Genomic DNA, 13,989 nt, shown 5'->3' on the forward strand with positions numbered 1-13,989 from the left:
GCGGCGCCTAAAAAAAAGAGAGAGAGAGAGAGAGAGAGATCGTGAGAAAAGCTCAGCTCGCGAGGGTGCGCCCGCGCGCGCGCATTTTGCTATCGACCAGGAGTACTCTTCTCTCCTCTCCTCGTCAGATCTCGCGAAAGAACGACTGGCAGAGTCCGCAGGGATCTAATTGCTGTTTGCCGGCACGCGGCAACGCCTCGTCCTGGCGCTTCACGGCGCGACGTGGTGGAAAATCTTCCAAAAGGAATCGGCTATTCGGACCCAGGCCGATTCCCATGAGAGACCTGACATAAATAAATCTACGAAGACAACGAAGGAAAGAAGAGAGGTATGTTAGAATGAAGAGAAAGAAGGAAGAGATGTCACTCGGAAAAAATATGAATATAAATCTTGGAGGACATCGATGGACACCTTGATCTTCTAACGATTTAGAAAATGAAAAAAGATATGGACAATGAACGACGAATTCAAATCGAATGTTTCTCTAATTTATGTGTCAAGTGTGCACGAGATAGAACGAAGTTTCATTAATGAACGAACGAACGAAAGGAAAACTCTTGACTGTATCTACAAATCAAGATTACCGGAAGAAAGCTAAAAAGAAAAAGAAAAGTTATTCGTCAAGTTACGCGTCAAGTTGATTCGTATAATTAGATGTAATAATTTGATGTATTGCGATGATCGTCATGCAACGAAGAGATGGATGTGCAGCAAGATGATGAATAAATTTGTCTGAACACTGTTAACATATCTATTTACATATCGGTCCTTAGTGGAAACATGTGAAGTCAAATTTCGTTTATAATTCTAATCGAAAATCACATATCTTCTAAAGAATTAAAAACACAAGCCAAGTGGATCGAACTGCATTAAAACATCGTTTTCGTAATCGTGTTGTATCTCGCAATTGCCGCATCGCGATATATGCTATGTGTCCAAGCAACCTCTCTTTTTTATTCGCTGCAATGTAACAGAAAGTTAGATTATAATCCAACTACGATTTTATCGATTGCTAAATTATTATTAAATGGAAACAAATAGAAGAACAATTAATAGGATTTAGATCGTTCATAGAGAGATGCGGTCGATTTAATTCAACGACACTTATGTTACTTTTTCTAACGTATTAAATGCACAGGTACGTAAATAGATTTTTAGTTTGAAAAAAAAAAAATAATAATTTTAAGATATGGAATCATTTGTTAATATTCTTTACAGAACATTATATCAACAGTACAAAACAACAGGCATTGATGACTCCTGATCGTTATCAATTTTAAAGGACTTCACTTTTCCTTAAAAAGTAAAGAGAAAGTAGAAAATATGCAAGAACTGAGACAGAGCTAGGTAACGATTATTAACTATGCAAATACCAATATTTTCATTCATACTTCACACTGCACTGTTCGCTGCGCATCGAATTATCGAGCTAATACCAACAGTGAGGCCAAAGAAATAGAGGAACCTCGATACAAACAAACCCGCAATCTCATGAAACATATGGCTTTGATCAATGACATGCATCTTGCTTTTTGGAACCTAAGTCACGTACGTACCAACGTACGTAAAAATACGTGTTAAACTAAATCAAAAGTAATAATTTAACAATATTTCTTTTTGATATGTTTTACAGATACTGTTTTACGAGTATTAAAATGACCGAAAAAAGCAAACGTTGATAAATCAAGGCTCTTCGATCGAAAAGATATAAAAATAATAAGGAATATAATACACTCCTGCGTTTACTTTTACGTTAGAATTATTATTAAACGAGAATGATCAAATTACTCGATTTTTGATTAATGTTTTATTAGATATAGATTGATCGATATAGGTCAAGTTCAGTTTTGTATTTTTATGCATTTTGTCAAATTGTCATTTTTTATCATAATATTTTTATCTTATCAGATATCAATGAGATCATTTTGAAAGACGTATCTAATATTTGATAACAGCCTATCAACTTTACGATAATGCTACACGGAAAACAATGTATATCTTCAATACTGTATTACATTTTAAATGTTCAAAATTGGCCGACACGAACGTCCGATCTGGTATGCGTAATAATCTTTGTCCTAACGTGGTAAGCACACATTTTATCATTAACGACGACAGAATTATATAAATCGCAAAGATGATACGATTTTCCATCAGGCTGTACATTGCGGTGGGAAAATCGTGCAGAATAATGTACGCCGAACCACCAATCCTACATCCGAATCTAGAAGACAAAAAAGTGTCTTTCGATTACGAAGATGGCTGATCGGTATATTAATTTTTTTACTAATGTTTTTCATAATTATGAATAGTTACGCTACTGGACAATTTCGTATAATACATTTTGGTAATATTGAAAAGGAAGATTTAGAAGGTAAGAGAAACAAATGTAACATTGTTAAAATATAATCAATTATAATTAATCGTTATTAATATATACTTAATATTAATAATAATAAGGATAATAAATCAAATAAACTAATATTCAATAAAAAATGTTGTTTAGATAATTATGAACAGCCTATTACGTCAATCGCTAATTCTGGCTATTTAGTGAGCACCAGTGGTTGCAGAATACCAGCGATAGAACCATTTGATCGATCAATCATGCGTTTCATACAAAAGGAAAAGCCTATCGTGTGTAAAGCTGGAACGATACCACCTCTGACGGAATCTAATAACTTTCTGGTATATATAAATCCGCTCTCGCGAACGCTTTACTACAATCGATCAACGGATATTGTTAATTGCTGCTGGAGTGCGTTTGAACGTCAAGAAAACAACGATAATGTCAACGTGTTAGTATGATCGAAGATAATAAAATAAAAAGTATCGTCTATCTTTATTTGCTCGACCATTCAACGAAGCTAATTCTATTTGCAGATACAACAAAGAGTGTTACTTCTTCAATAAGGAGAGCCAGGTGACGGCAGAATTTGTAAGAGTCCAATGTTGGCGAGGAGACGACATAATATACAAAGATTATCACGCCTTTGTACCTCGGAAAGCGGACGTAGAGGAAAGATGCGAAAATGTGAAGAAAACGAGTCCCGTGGAAAATCGACTGAGCATTCTGGTGATAGGTCTTGACTCAGTTTCGCGATTAAACTTTCGTCGAAGCATGCCAAAAACTGTGAAAGTTCTCGAAGATTTAGAAGCAGCGGAGATGCTGGGTTATACGAAGATAGCCGATAACACGTATCCAAATTTGGTAACTGTGTTGTCCGGTTTAAATCCAACGGAGTTAAAGAAACTCTGTTGGCAGGACAAGAAGAAAACGTTCGACAAATGCCCGTTCATCTGGAAAAGCCTAAGTTCCGCCGGTTATCGAACGATATTTGGCGAGGATGCTTGTCACATGAGTATCTTCAATTACTTGAAGCCAGGATTTAAAGAACAACCAACGGACTATTATCTACGACCTTTCTGTATCGAAAGCGAAAACAATATCGGTAATACCAACAAATTGAACGCGCATCTTTGCATCGGAACAAGATTAACATTCCAGAATCTTCTGAATTACATCGAAAAAGTAGCGACAACCTTTGCGAATGATCTTTATTTTGCATTTACCTGGATGGCCAGTTTGACTCACGATTATCTCAATTTTGCACAATTAGGCGACGAGGGCTACTACAGGTTACTTGATACCCTCTCGAAAAACTATTTTCTCAACAAGACGGCACTAATAGTGATGAGTGATCACGGTATGAGATTCGGACCGTTTCGTCAGACTTTTCAAGGCAAGATGGAAGACAGTCTTCCATTCGCATTTCTAGCTTTACCGAAATGGTGGAGAGAAAGATATCCAGAGGCATGGGCTAACATGCAAAAAAATATGCGTAGTCTCACCACCGCGTTTGATCTACATGAGACGTTAAAAGATCTAGCAGATCCAAGAAGAGTCGAAGAGGAATCTTTGAAACAACGAGCCGATCTAATTTCCAATGGGAGCGTACCTCGTGGTATAAGCTTTTTTTTACCCATACCCAATCACAGAACCTGCAATATGGCTAAAATACCCGGCAATCTGTGCATGTGTCACAGATCGAAAGATATATCGCTCAACGACATGGGAGTACAAAAGAGCGTGAAATATCTGACGCAAGTGTTAAACAACATGTTGGCACCATATTCGCTTTGCGCCAAATTATATTTACGGACGATTAAACAAGCGAAAGTGCCGATTAACTCGAACGAAGCATCTTGGATCGATTATTCGATACAATTTCAGACTTATCCAGGAGAAGCCATCTTCGAAGGTATGGTGCGTTATAGAAAGGACGAAAAATCTTACAGTCTCCTCGGAACAATAGGCAGGCTTAACGCTTACGGTAACCAAAGTGCATGTATGAATGACTTTAACATGCGTCTTTACTGTTATTGCCTTTAAGCGCATCACATATCTGATAAACTTTAGATCGATATTTTGTAGTATTTTAAATAAATATTCCTAAGTCATTAAATCGTATGATTCTTCTCGTTCGCCGATACGTACGTCCGATATATTTCATTGATCGTGTCGATATTATTTTCCTGACGATAAATGTAAGGTTACTTTTTAAACGCCTAACCTGATGATTTCTTCGACGAAAATGATAAATACCACGATCAACGTAAGAACAATTACGGTTATTAACAATTGCGATTGCGTGAGGACAGTACTTTAGCAGAAGACTGAACTTTTTCCAGAAGCTTCCAAACTACATAGAACCCGTGTTCCAACGTGGAACAAATATCAACTCAAAACCGTGTTACTTCAACGTTTCGCAATAAAATTCATAATAAGTTATGTTATACTACTTACTTTATACGATATCTTCGAAGATGAAACTTGATTGTAAAATATATAAATCCAAAAAAGTAACTTGATTACCGAGTTGACGCCATGCCTCGTGATACATTCTTACGCGTTCAAATAAAACTAAAGTCGCGCTATGATTTTTCTTTCTAGCGCCATCTATTTACCAATTTCGAGGATTCTAATTGGTCGAAAATAATTTGTTTATTGAAAACGCCATAAATTCGTAATTTTTATAAATCATTTCGTTTTGACGTACGAACATTTTTTATTAGTCTCTGTTACATTAACATATATACGTATATAATTAATCTTTATATAAACGAAATATTCGTACAAGAAAATATATCAAGTATTAGAAATAGTAATACCAACAGATTAAAAATGAACTTCTGAGAAGTAAATCCGTTTAACTTCTTCGACGAGTGTTACGTACCAACGTTTTTTGATTTCATCGGTGGACCAATCACGAGCACCCACGATTTACGGGGTGTTTGTTGTAACGTCTGCTGCGATGGCAGCGATTAAATATATTTCGGTGTTTTTTATAATTTTTGCAATATGTATAGTCATTACATTAGCAGGGTAAATATAAATATATATTATTATTTCATTGTCCTATTGTTTCAAACTGTAAATCTTTCTTTCGTACATAACCTTTGTTTTGTTCAATAACAATTTGTAGCTACAATCACTGAAGAAATTTCTTAGTATGTAAACATTATGTTGAATATTCTTTTTATAAAGATTTTTTTGTTATTCCTTGCAGAAGGGATTTTTACAACATCCTCAGTGTTCCACGTAGCGCAAGCACAAATGCAATAAAAAAAGCTTATAGGAAATTAGCAAAGGAATTGCATCCAGATAAAAATAAAGATGATCCAGATGCTTCCCAAAAATTTCAAGATTTGGGAGCTGCTTATGAAGTACTCTCAGATCCTGAAACAAGAAAAATGTATGATCGATGTGGAGAAGAATGTGTGAAGAAAGATGGCTCGATGGATAATTCCAATCCTTTTGCAAGCTTCTTTGGAGACTTTAGTTTTCATTTTCCTGGAGATTCTAATCATCAACAGGAAACACCTAGAGGTTCTAACGTCGTAGTTGATTTATCTGTCACGCTCGAAGAATTATACAGTGGCAATTTTATTGAAATAACAAGAAATAAAGTGGTTGCAAAAGCTGCCAAAGGGACAAGAAAGTGTAATTGTAGACAAGAATTTGTAACAATTAATTTAGGAAATGGTAGATTCCAAATGATGCAGCAACAAATTTGTTCGGAATGTCCAAATGTTGAATTTGTAAATGAAGAACGAATCTTGGAAGTAGAAGTTGAACCTGGAATGGTAGATGGACAAGAAACTAAATTCACTGCTGAAGGAGAGCCACATCTTGATGGTGAACCAGGAGATTTGATATTGAAGTGAGTTTAAAATGATAATTATAGGAGATAATTATCACCTGTGATGATTGTATATTTTCATATATGCAAATATATTTTACAGAATTAAAACAGATCCACATCCAGTTTTTGAAAGAATTGGGGATGATTTATATACAAATGTAACTATTTCAATGCAAGATGCTTTAATAGGTTTTACTATGGATATAATACATTTGGATGGACGTAAAGTGACTATTCAAAGGGATAAAATCACTAGACCAGGTGCAAGGATCAGGAAAAAAGGAGAAGGCATGCCTAACTATGAAAATAACAATCTTCGTGGTACTCTGTACATTACATTCGATATTGCATTCCCTGACAAAGAGTTTTCAAGTGAACAAAAAGAAGGTAATCTATGTAAAGATTAATTTTCAATTACAAATCATGCTTAGAGGAATCTTTAAGTTTTAAAATGCATAACACATTAATTGTTTGTTTCTAGAAATTAAAAAACTTCTACAACAGAATCCTGTGAATAGAGTGTACAATGGAATAAAAAGAAATAGATACCCAAATATAATGTAAATACAAAATAACACTGCATAGTGTGCTACATACATAATTGAAACTGTAATGCCATTGAATGTTTATATATTTGTGTAATAGAGCGGAGTATTTGACTATCGAAAATACCAACAGGATTGGTAAAAAAAACTCTTAGTTCAGATCAAATGAAACGTGCATAGTCCAATCAATTTAATTATTATATGCACATGTACTTCCTCTTTAATCATAGAAGACTGTTTATGTATGATTTCTAGTATCAATGATTCAAAATAATGAAAGTAATTATTAAACGATTATTTAAATAAGTTATTTTGTGTTCAAAAGGCAAGAGTGGTGAATGAATGTCTTAAATAAATGAAATGAATTTCCACTTAAGCAATGAAATCACAAAAGCCAATGATTCATTTTTAAATAAAAAATTAAAAACAATGGCTCAAATATAGTAAAATAATAAAATTCATTAATTTATTACTTCTTTATAACAGTATAGCTATTTATTTAAATATATTCATAATTATATTAATAAAAAAAAAAAATAAACAATGATCATATATTAAAAGTAATTAGAGTAATTGGATAGAAATTTTTAGTTGTACAGATGGCGTGTTAGTAAAAAGTTACTAACGTATTCATAGACATATCCATTTTCGACTATATTTCAACGCTTAAAACGAAACGCCACTGTATTTCATAAACCAATTAAATTCTTTATCAGATTTATTTTTCTTTTATCTATTTTTAATTATTTCTCTACATATTTATATATTATATATATACCGCTTATTTTATTTCTCCAATATTATTGAATTCATCTCCAGATTCGTCCAAAGAAGCTTCCTGCATATCATATAAAAATATATATTTTTTTATTTATTCTGATATTACATAAGAAACACGTATCAATATGAAATAACGAATTAGAATAACTCACACTTAAAGTGTCATTTGACTTTGATAAGAATTTTTTATATTTTAATTCTTTTATCAAAGATCTTAAATCGCAAACAACAGATTCTAATCTGTTAACTTTCTTTTTCAATTGTCTAATTTTATGTCCTTGTTCTTTTATTTCTTCCATAGCAACTTCTAAGCACATCTTCGCTTCTACAGAAGATTTTGAAACATCATCTATATTGATGTCCGATAATCTTCTTACATTTTTTAATGGCAAGCCATCATTGTCCTCATTTCGTAAAAATTTTCTATAAAATATATAATCTTTCATAAAACATTTTTTTTAATAAATATTAAATTATACTTTGCCTTTTTAACAAATTAGATCTTGTTGGAATAGTTTCTATTGAAATCTGTTCTATTTTGTGATTTTCCAACATTATATCTTTCTAAAAATTATTATCATTAATTTTAATTGTACATATATCTAAACTCAAAAATAATAACATTAATTTTCTATTTCTTTACCTCTTGATTATATATGATTTTCTGGTTACTACTAGTTTGTACATTACGTAAATCTGTCTGAAGATTTCTTTTTAAATTTATAGATGGAATAGCTGTCCATTTTAACCGAAGCTTTAAATTTAATGTACCCAATGTAAAATCCTCTGCTTTAAAATGATGAGAGCATATTCTTGATGATGGTTTAACATCTGCAATGTCCAGAACTTGTAACCACTTTGTTTTTGTATTTTCATTTTTGGGAAACCTATAATATCAAATGTATTTAATGTAAAAATATTATATGAGTAATGTTTCTTTTTTGTATTTATTGTTATAACGTATTACTAAGTAATACGAGTAATTACGATTACAAAGTAATCAAAAATTGCAAATATAACCTCAAAAAGTAATTGATTTGATAGAAATAAAAATGTTGATACGAGCAAATATAAATGTTATATGTGTGACTATGTATGTATAATATATATAATAATGTTATGTTACTTACTTGTGAAACGACACAGATTTATCTGCTGTATTTATTTTTAGTTTACACACTAAGCAAGAAAGAACCATGATTATTTATCTTTTCTATTGTCACAACAAACATATCATGATGATAACATTGAAGATGTCTACATTACCTACATTATATGTTACGACACTAACATGTTACTATAGGAATTCATTGACCAATCATATTTCATTAAAGAAGAATAAAATATAATTTTCTTACTCACTCTTTTTTTTTGTTTTAATTCAACAATATAATACTTCATTTTTACGATAGATTGATTATGAAATTCTTTGAAAATAACGTAATTTATTTTAAACTTCTCTTAGAAATACTATTATTTTTAATGTATATGTCATATTTTTAGTTACAAATAAATTTCGTGTAATAATTTGCAAAACATATGATTTCATAACAGTCAACTTCTGGAGATATTCCATGTTGAATATCAAATAAAACATAATCCATTACTATGAGTGTATATATATATTCTTTGTATCAGAGTTCATTCTTCGAGGACGTGTGTATATATATATATATATATATATATATATATATATATGCTGTTTGGAACGGATAAGCAATACAAGGTAAAATAAAATCTAACAAGTGAAATTATTGACTTAATTAATATTGATTAACTGAAGTATACTTATCATTTTAAATTAATTTTACAATATTAAACACAGAAATATATAAGTTATATAAATGTAAAGGTAAATATTTTTTTATATGTCCCACAGTACTATAATATATATTGTTATAGTATCTACTTAAGTTGCTTTAAAATGGTCATCCGTACGTGTAGTATATATGTGGCCTTCAGATGTAAGGAAATGGATTATTTGATCAACATCTTGTAAAATCCTTTCAGGTACAAGAGCTTTAATATCGTTTCTTTCAATTCCACATTCAGTATCATTTTTAGCTTGTATTATTTTAAATACTATAGCTTGCTCTGAAGTCATACCAGTGCAATCATTATTAAACATGGAATTATCATCCACATTAACAGAAAAAGCAGGTGTATTATTGGCTTTAAATAATTGCTCTGCTTTCACTGTTGTATAAGTGACTTCTAACAAGTGATTAGTTAACTCATTAAGATCTTCAAGAGGTAATATACGCACTATGAAGACTTGCTTTACACCATTTTGATCACGTAGAAGACCATATACTCGAACATAAGTGTTTATTTCTAACGTTGGTTCTGGTATAGTCTTATTTACTTCTAACCATCGAACAGTTGTGATTACGCCTGTTTATAATATTTATAATATATTAACCATTTTTATAATTATATGTATATATATATATATTATATTTTATTATGTAGCATTATTTAGCTTTTATATTTACCTGTTTCATCTTCAATATCATATGTGATTTTTGTGGTAGATTCATTAACTTTACGTAATATACCAATAAATGTAAGCATACGAACTGGAATCTCCCAAATTTGGAAATCCGCGGAAGAACGTATGATTTGACCAATCATTACAGGAACAATATTTTGTGCTCTTCTTAAGTTTTTGTCTTCAGAGAGTGATGGAGTATCATTTAGAAATCCACCGCCTCTATCCATACTCATATCCATGTTCATGATGATTATAATATTATTATGCACTATTTCCGAAAAATTTCTATTGACCTAACCAATTTTCATATATAGTTATTACATTTGCGGTATGAAATAGACTTATTTACTCTGTATTCCCGCCAAGCGTTCTCATATGCGAGTCGAGTGAAATTGTAGCTTTTAATGTCAATTAAATTCGATGACAGCACTACTGTGGCTATTCTATGAACTATCTCATCTTTTGCTACACCATCTGTTAAATAATAGTATATGTTATTATTTGTGCTCTCTAGAGTTTAACTAGAAACATATTACTATATCTTGCGGTAACAATATAACCTCAAAATCATGACAATTGCGTTTAATGATTATGAAAGTGTGATACTCCTCTCATGATGGATAAAATATTAACGAAATCATTAAATTCTAGTCGTTTTTTAGTCTATAGATCATTACCTACATGTCAATCAAATTTAAAGTAAGCAAAACGAAATGTTTTAGTAAAAATGTAGAAAGATGTGATAAGAGTAAATAATTCTATCAATTACAATCAATATTACAAAATTATTAATTTGACATATTTTATGTTTATACTTAACATTTTACAGGATTTTAAATAAAAATATTGTGCACTTACATACAGATTTACAATCTTTTAAATCAAGACAACATGTTCTTTGCAATAAAAGCAAATATGATATCACTCAGTTTCAAAAGCGTAACATGTTTATTCAAACCCAGGATACTCCCAATCCAAACAGTTTAAAATTTGTTCCTGGTGTCAAAGTGTTAGAAGGAGGTGGCACCAAAGATTTTCCAAATGCTACAGATGCTTATTGCTCGCCTCTTGCAAAAATGTTATTTCGAATTGAAGGAGTTAAGTCTGTATTTTTTGGTCCAGATTTTATTACAATAACAAAATTAGATGAAGATATGGAATGGGGTATTTTAAAACCAGAAATATTTGCAACAATCATGGATTTTTTTGCAAGTGGATTGCCAATACTAAATGAGTCACAACCTTCAGCAGATACACGTATGAAGAAATATTTCTTAAAATCTATAAAGAATATTTTTTACAATAAACGTAACTATCATATAATAAACATTATAATTTTTTAGAAATTAACGAAGATGATGATGAAATAGTTCAGATGATAAAAGAACTTTTAGATACACGAATACGTCCTACAGTACAAGAAGATGGTGGTGACATTGTATTTATGGTATAGATAATATTTAATACTCGAATGACACAATTTTTTAATACATTCTTGCAGATTTTTTAACTAATTAAATTTACTTTGTTATAGGGTTTTGAAGAAGGTATTGTAAAATTAAAAATGCAAGGTTCTTGCACAAGTTGTCCTAGTTCTGTTGTGACATTAAGAAATGGAGTTCAAAATATGATGCAGTTTTACATACCAGAAGTATTAGGTGTCATACAAGTTGAAGATGAAACTGATAAAATTGCCAAAAAAGAATTCGAGAAACTAGAAAGTAAAATACAGACCCTGTCGAGTAGTAGCGATAAGAAATAATTATGTGCGACACTTCGCATTTTATATAGTCAAAAGATATATATGATATTACGCATAATTGAAACCATATTGTAAATCAATTATAGCAAAAGTACTATGTACATTATTAAGAAAAAATAAATAATATTTAAAGGAAATATTGATGTTTACTTTTTTTTTATTTTTCTACTTTTTTTACAAAGTATTAGCGGCTAGATACAGAGACTTGCCATACACGAATAGTATTGTCAGAGTATCCAGCAAACAATGTTTGTCCGTCCGTGGACCAAGCGAGAGACAAACATTGAGGTGGCTCTGCTTTACTGGTTGCAGAAACAACTTCTGGTTTCAATTCCTCAACCATTTCTTTAGTCTCAAGATCCCAAATCTTAATCCATGGTCCAAATGCAGCACACAGCCAGTAGCGGTTAGGACTAAAGCAAAGTGCAGTAATGATGTCATTATGATCAAGGGTATGGAGGTGTTTACCATCGTTCAAATCCCACAACATAGCTTTGCAATCCTATAGATATAAAAATTACGTTAATAAGTTAACATTTTTATCAAAATGAATATTTTATTCCAAATTAATTTATCACATACTTTTCCACCAGATGCACATAACGAACCATCTGGAGACACGGTAACCGTATTAAGGTATCCAGAATGTCCATTATGATTAATCTTTAGTCTGCAATTTGTTAGATTCCATACCTATGAAAGATTTATAGTTCAATAAAATAAGAATATTACCAATTTTTTATATATATGTAAAAATAAATTAAAATTCAGTCCCATATCCGCTAAACACTCATAGACATCATGGTGTTATAAAGTTTTCATCATTCTCATTACATTTTAGATAACATCACATTTCTGAATAATTTTCTATTAGCATACCTTAACAATACAATCCCAACCTGCAGAAACAATAATAGGATTGGAATGATTTGGAGAGAAGCGTACACAGCTGACCCAATCCGTATGTCCCTCATCTTGTATGGTATATTTGCACTCTGCCAATGTATTCCATAACTTGATAGTCTTGTCGCGAGAACCAGATACAATTTGTCGATTGTCTACAGAGAAGGCGACACTCAGGACGTCCTAATAACAGAGATGGAATCTTTTGCTCTAATAATTATATTTTTACTTTGTTACCCCATGAACGGCATTATAAACTGGCCAATACTTACAATATTGTAGGTTTAATGAATGCCCACCTCTTCTATTAATATACACAAAAAAAAAATATATAAAAAAAAGCTTCAGTTTACTTCCAATTTGAGGTACCGCCAGTTTACCGCTCACAAATTAGTAAAGTCAGCACCTTGGTATGATCTTCAAATCTTCGTGTTGTCCGACCTGCAGCCAAGTCCCAAAGACGTAGAGTTTTGTCCCACGATCCAGACAGTGCATAATTTCCATCAGAAGATAGAACAACATCGCTGATGAAATGGGAATGACCATAGAGACGTTTTTGAGGAATACCATAATTAGCGTCATCACGCGTAAGTTTCCATACGATTAAAGTTTTATCTACAAATGTAATTTAAAAGATAATAGAATACATTTTTTTTAACATATACAATCACGTTGCGCGCATGTGTATACATATAAAGTGCCGAGCGGCCATTACTCGTTTTAACATAGATATACCGCCAAACAACTAGACAATACACGGTAAATTACATGATTTTCAAACATTTTTTATAAAAAAAAATTGTATCTTATTAGCAATAAAATAAGTAATTGCACTTTTAAATGTATCCTTTGAAGAATGAAGAAAAATATACGTTCTTCAATCAAAAGTATACGAGAAAGTAACAAATGTAACAGATGACTTACCACGTGAGGATGATAAAATCATATCCGGATATTTCGGATTTGTAGCGATTTGAGTAACGGAGCCATTATGCCCCCGAAGAGTTCCTCTCAATTGCAAAGTTTCAGTCATCTTGAAAGCGGCTCAATTTTCTTAAACCAAGGATGTATTCGGATTACCTCGACCATCCGCTCTCAGAGAAGCGTCGAATCCAAAAGGATAGTCGGAAACAGGCAATACACATTCAAGCATTATACATGAATACATAGAGAATAATATTCGTACTTGTTACGATATTCGACGATAGATGGCAGTGTAAATTACAACAACTGATTTATTAACATTTACAGAACTTATTTTAAAAATAGAAAACATCAAACGAGATAAAATAATCATCA

The 13,989-nt window shown here is 31.6% G+C and overlaps 5 protein-coding genes and 1 long non-coding RNA gene across 10 annotated transcripts in view; 3 read left to right on the forward strand and 3 right to left on the reverse strand.

The window, feature by feature from the left end:
• The window catches only part of LOC127065568 (uncharacterized), a 53,512-nt gene extending 48,417 nt beyond the window's left edge, over positions 1-5,095 (reverse strand). For both annotated transcript variants that reach the window (XR_007782130.1, XR_007782129.1), the window contains exon 1: positions 4,808-5,095. This is a non-coding gene — a long non-coding RNA (uncharacterized LOC127065568). The remainder of the gene's footprint in view (positions 1-4,807) is intronic.
• Positions 129-4,466, forward strand: LOC127065441 (uncharacterized). 2 transcript variants are annotated; one of them, XM_050997786.1, is made up of 7 exons: positions 129-1,138; positions 1,219-1,548; positions 1,634-1,834; positions 1,909-2,086; positions 2,158-2,374; positions 2,507-2,798; positions 2,884-4,466. In XM_050997786.1, exons 4-7 carry the CDS (start codon positions 1,991-1,993, stop codon positions 4,391-4,393), a joined length of 2,115 nt encoding a protein of 704 aa, XP_050853743.1. In that variant the 5' UTR covers positions 129-1,138; positions 1,219-1,548; positions 1,634-1,834; positions 1,909-1,990; the 3' UTR covers positions 4,394-4,466. The 2 variants fall into 2 exon arrangements, with proteins under 2 accessions (XP_050853743.1, XP_050853747.1); XM_050997790.1 differs by having other exon boundaries at positions 1,219-1,560; positions 1,634-2,086.
• Positions 5,096-5,204: 109 nt separating the features above from the next.
• Positions 5,205-7,057, forward strand: LOC127067762 (dnaJ homolog shv; the record flags this gene model as incomplete). The annotated part of the gene is made up of 4 exons (XM_051003086.1): positions 5,205-5,386; positions 5,571-6,224; positions 6,307-6,593; positions 6,688-7,057. Coding segments are annotated over 4 exons (1,206 nt in total), but the record flags the coding sequence as incomplete, so codon positions are not given.
• A 2,223-nt stretch (positions 7,058-9,280) lies between these two features.
• On the reverse strand, positions 9,281-10,410 carry LOC127065558 (replication protein A 32 kDa subunit-like). 2 transcript variants are annotated; one of them, XM_050998052.1, is made up of 3 exons: positions 10,027-10,410; positions 9,798-9,925; positions 9,471-9,625 (listed from the first exon to the last, which is right to left on the reverse strand). In XM_050998052.1, exons 1-3 carry the CDS (start codon positions 10,268-10,270, stop codon positions 9,614-9,616), a joined length of 384 nt encoding a protein of 127 aa, XP_050854009.1. In that variant the 5' UTR covers positions 10,271-10,410; the 3' UTR covers positions 9,471-9,613. The 2 variants fall into 2 exon arrangements, with proteins under 2 accessions (XP_050853999.1, XP_050854009.1); XM_050998042.1 differs by having other exon boundaries at positions 9,281-9,925.
• Positions 10,411-10,525: 115 nt separating this feature from the next.
• Positions 10,526-11,924, forward strand: LOC127065540 (NFU1 iron-sulfur cluster scaffold homolog, mitochondrial-like). The gene is made up of 4 exons (XM_050998004.1): positions 10,526-10,724; positions 10,855-11,282; positions 11,369-11,472; positions 11,560-11,924. The coding sequence occupies exons 1-4, from the start codon at positions 10,639-10,641 to the stop codon at positions 11,785-11,787; spliced, it is 846 nt and encodes a 281-aa protein (XP_050853961.1). The 5' UTR covers positions 10,526-10,638; the 3' UTR covers positions 11,788-11,924.
• Positions 11,925-11,926: 2 nt separating this feature from the next.
• Positions 11,927-13,824, reverse strand: LOC127065532 (guanine nucleotide-binding protein subunit beta-like protein). Of its 2 annotated transcripts, XM_050997989.1 has the most exons (5): positions 13,615-13,821; positions 13,097-13,305; positions 12,667-12,873; positions 12,370-12,480; positions 11,927-12,289 (listed from the first exon to the last, which is right to left on the reverse strand). In XM_050997989.1, exons 1-5 carry the CDS (start codon positions 13,721-13,723, stop codon positions 11,972-11,974), a joined length of 954 nt encoding a protein of 317 aa, XP_050853946.1. In that variant the 5' UTR covers positions 13,724-13,821; the 3' UTR covers positions 11,927-11,971. The 2 variants fall into 2 exon arrangements, 1 of the variants encoding a protein (XP_050853946.1); XR_007782122.1 differs by lacking the exons at positions 11,927-12,289; positions 12,370-12,480 and having other exon boundaries at positions 12,726-12,873; positions 12,963-13,305; positions 13,615-13,824.
• Positions 13,825-13,989: the final 165 nt, after the last annotated feature.

The sequence above is a fragment of the Vespula vulgaris genome, chromosome 1 (genome assembly GCF_905475345.1).
Source record: "Vespula vulgaris chromosome 1, iyVesVulg1.1, whole genome shotgun sequence".
Classification (NCBI taxonomy): Eukaryota; Metazoa; Arthropoda; class Insecta; order Hymenoptera; family Vespidae; genus Vespula; species Vespula vulgaris.

Bases quoted from the DNA above. Each gene is read 5' to 3' on its own strand.
- LOC127065441 (XM_050997790.1), top strand. From the start codon at position 1,991: ATGTATATCTTCAATACTGTATTACATTTTAAATGTTCAAAATTGGCC. The intron at 2,087-2,157 runs GTAAGCACACAT...ATTTTCCATCAG, and splicing joins ATAATCTTTGTCCTAACGTG to GCTGTACATTGCGGTGGGAA. The intron at 2,799-2,883 runs GTTAGTATGATC...TTCTATTTGCAG, and splicing joins AACAACGATAATGTCAACGT to ATACAACAAAGAGTGTTACT.
- LOC127065558 (XM_050998042.1), bottom strand. From the start codon at position 10,270: ATGAACATGGATATGAGTATGGATAGAGGCGGTGGATTTCTAAATGAT. The intron at 9,926-10,026 runs GTAAATATAAAA...TATTATAAACAG, and splicing joins TGATATTGAAGATGAAACAG to GCGTAATCACAACTGTTCGA.
- LOC127065540 (XM_050998004.1), top strand. From the start codon at position 10,639: ATGATGGATAAAATATTAACGAAATCATTAAATTCTAGTCGTTTTTTA. The intron at 11,283-11,368 runs GTATGAAGAAAT...ATAATTTTTTAG, and splicing joins ACAACCTTCAGCAGATACAC to AAATTAACGAAGATGATGAT. The intron at 11,473-11,559 runs GTATAGATAATA...ACTTTGTTATAG, and splicing joins GTGGTGACATTGTATTTATG to GGTTTTGAAGAAGGTATTGT.
- LOC127065532 (XM_050997989.1), bottom strand. From the start codon at position 13,723: ATGACTGAAACTTTGCAATTGAGAGGAACTCTTCGGGGGCATAATGGC. The intron at 13,306-13,614 runs GTAAGTCATCTG...TTACATTTGTAG, and splicing joins GATTTTATCATCCTCACGTG to ATAAAACTTTAATCGTATGG. The intron at 12,290-12,369 runs GTATGTGATAAA...TTATATCTATAG, and splicing joins TATGTGCATCTGGTGGAAAA to GATTGCAAAGCTATGTTGTG.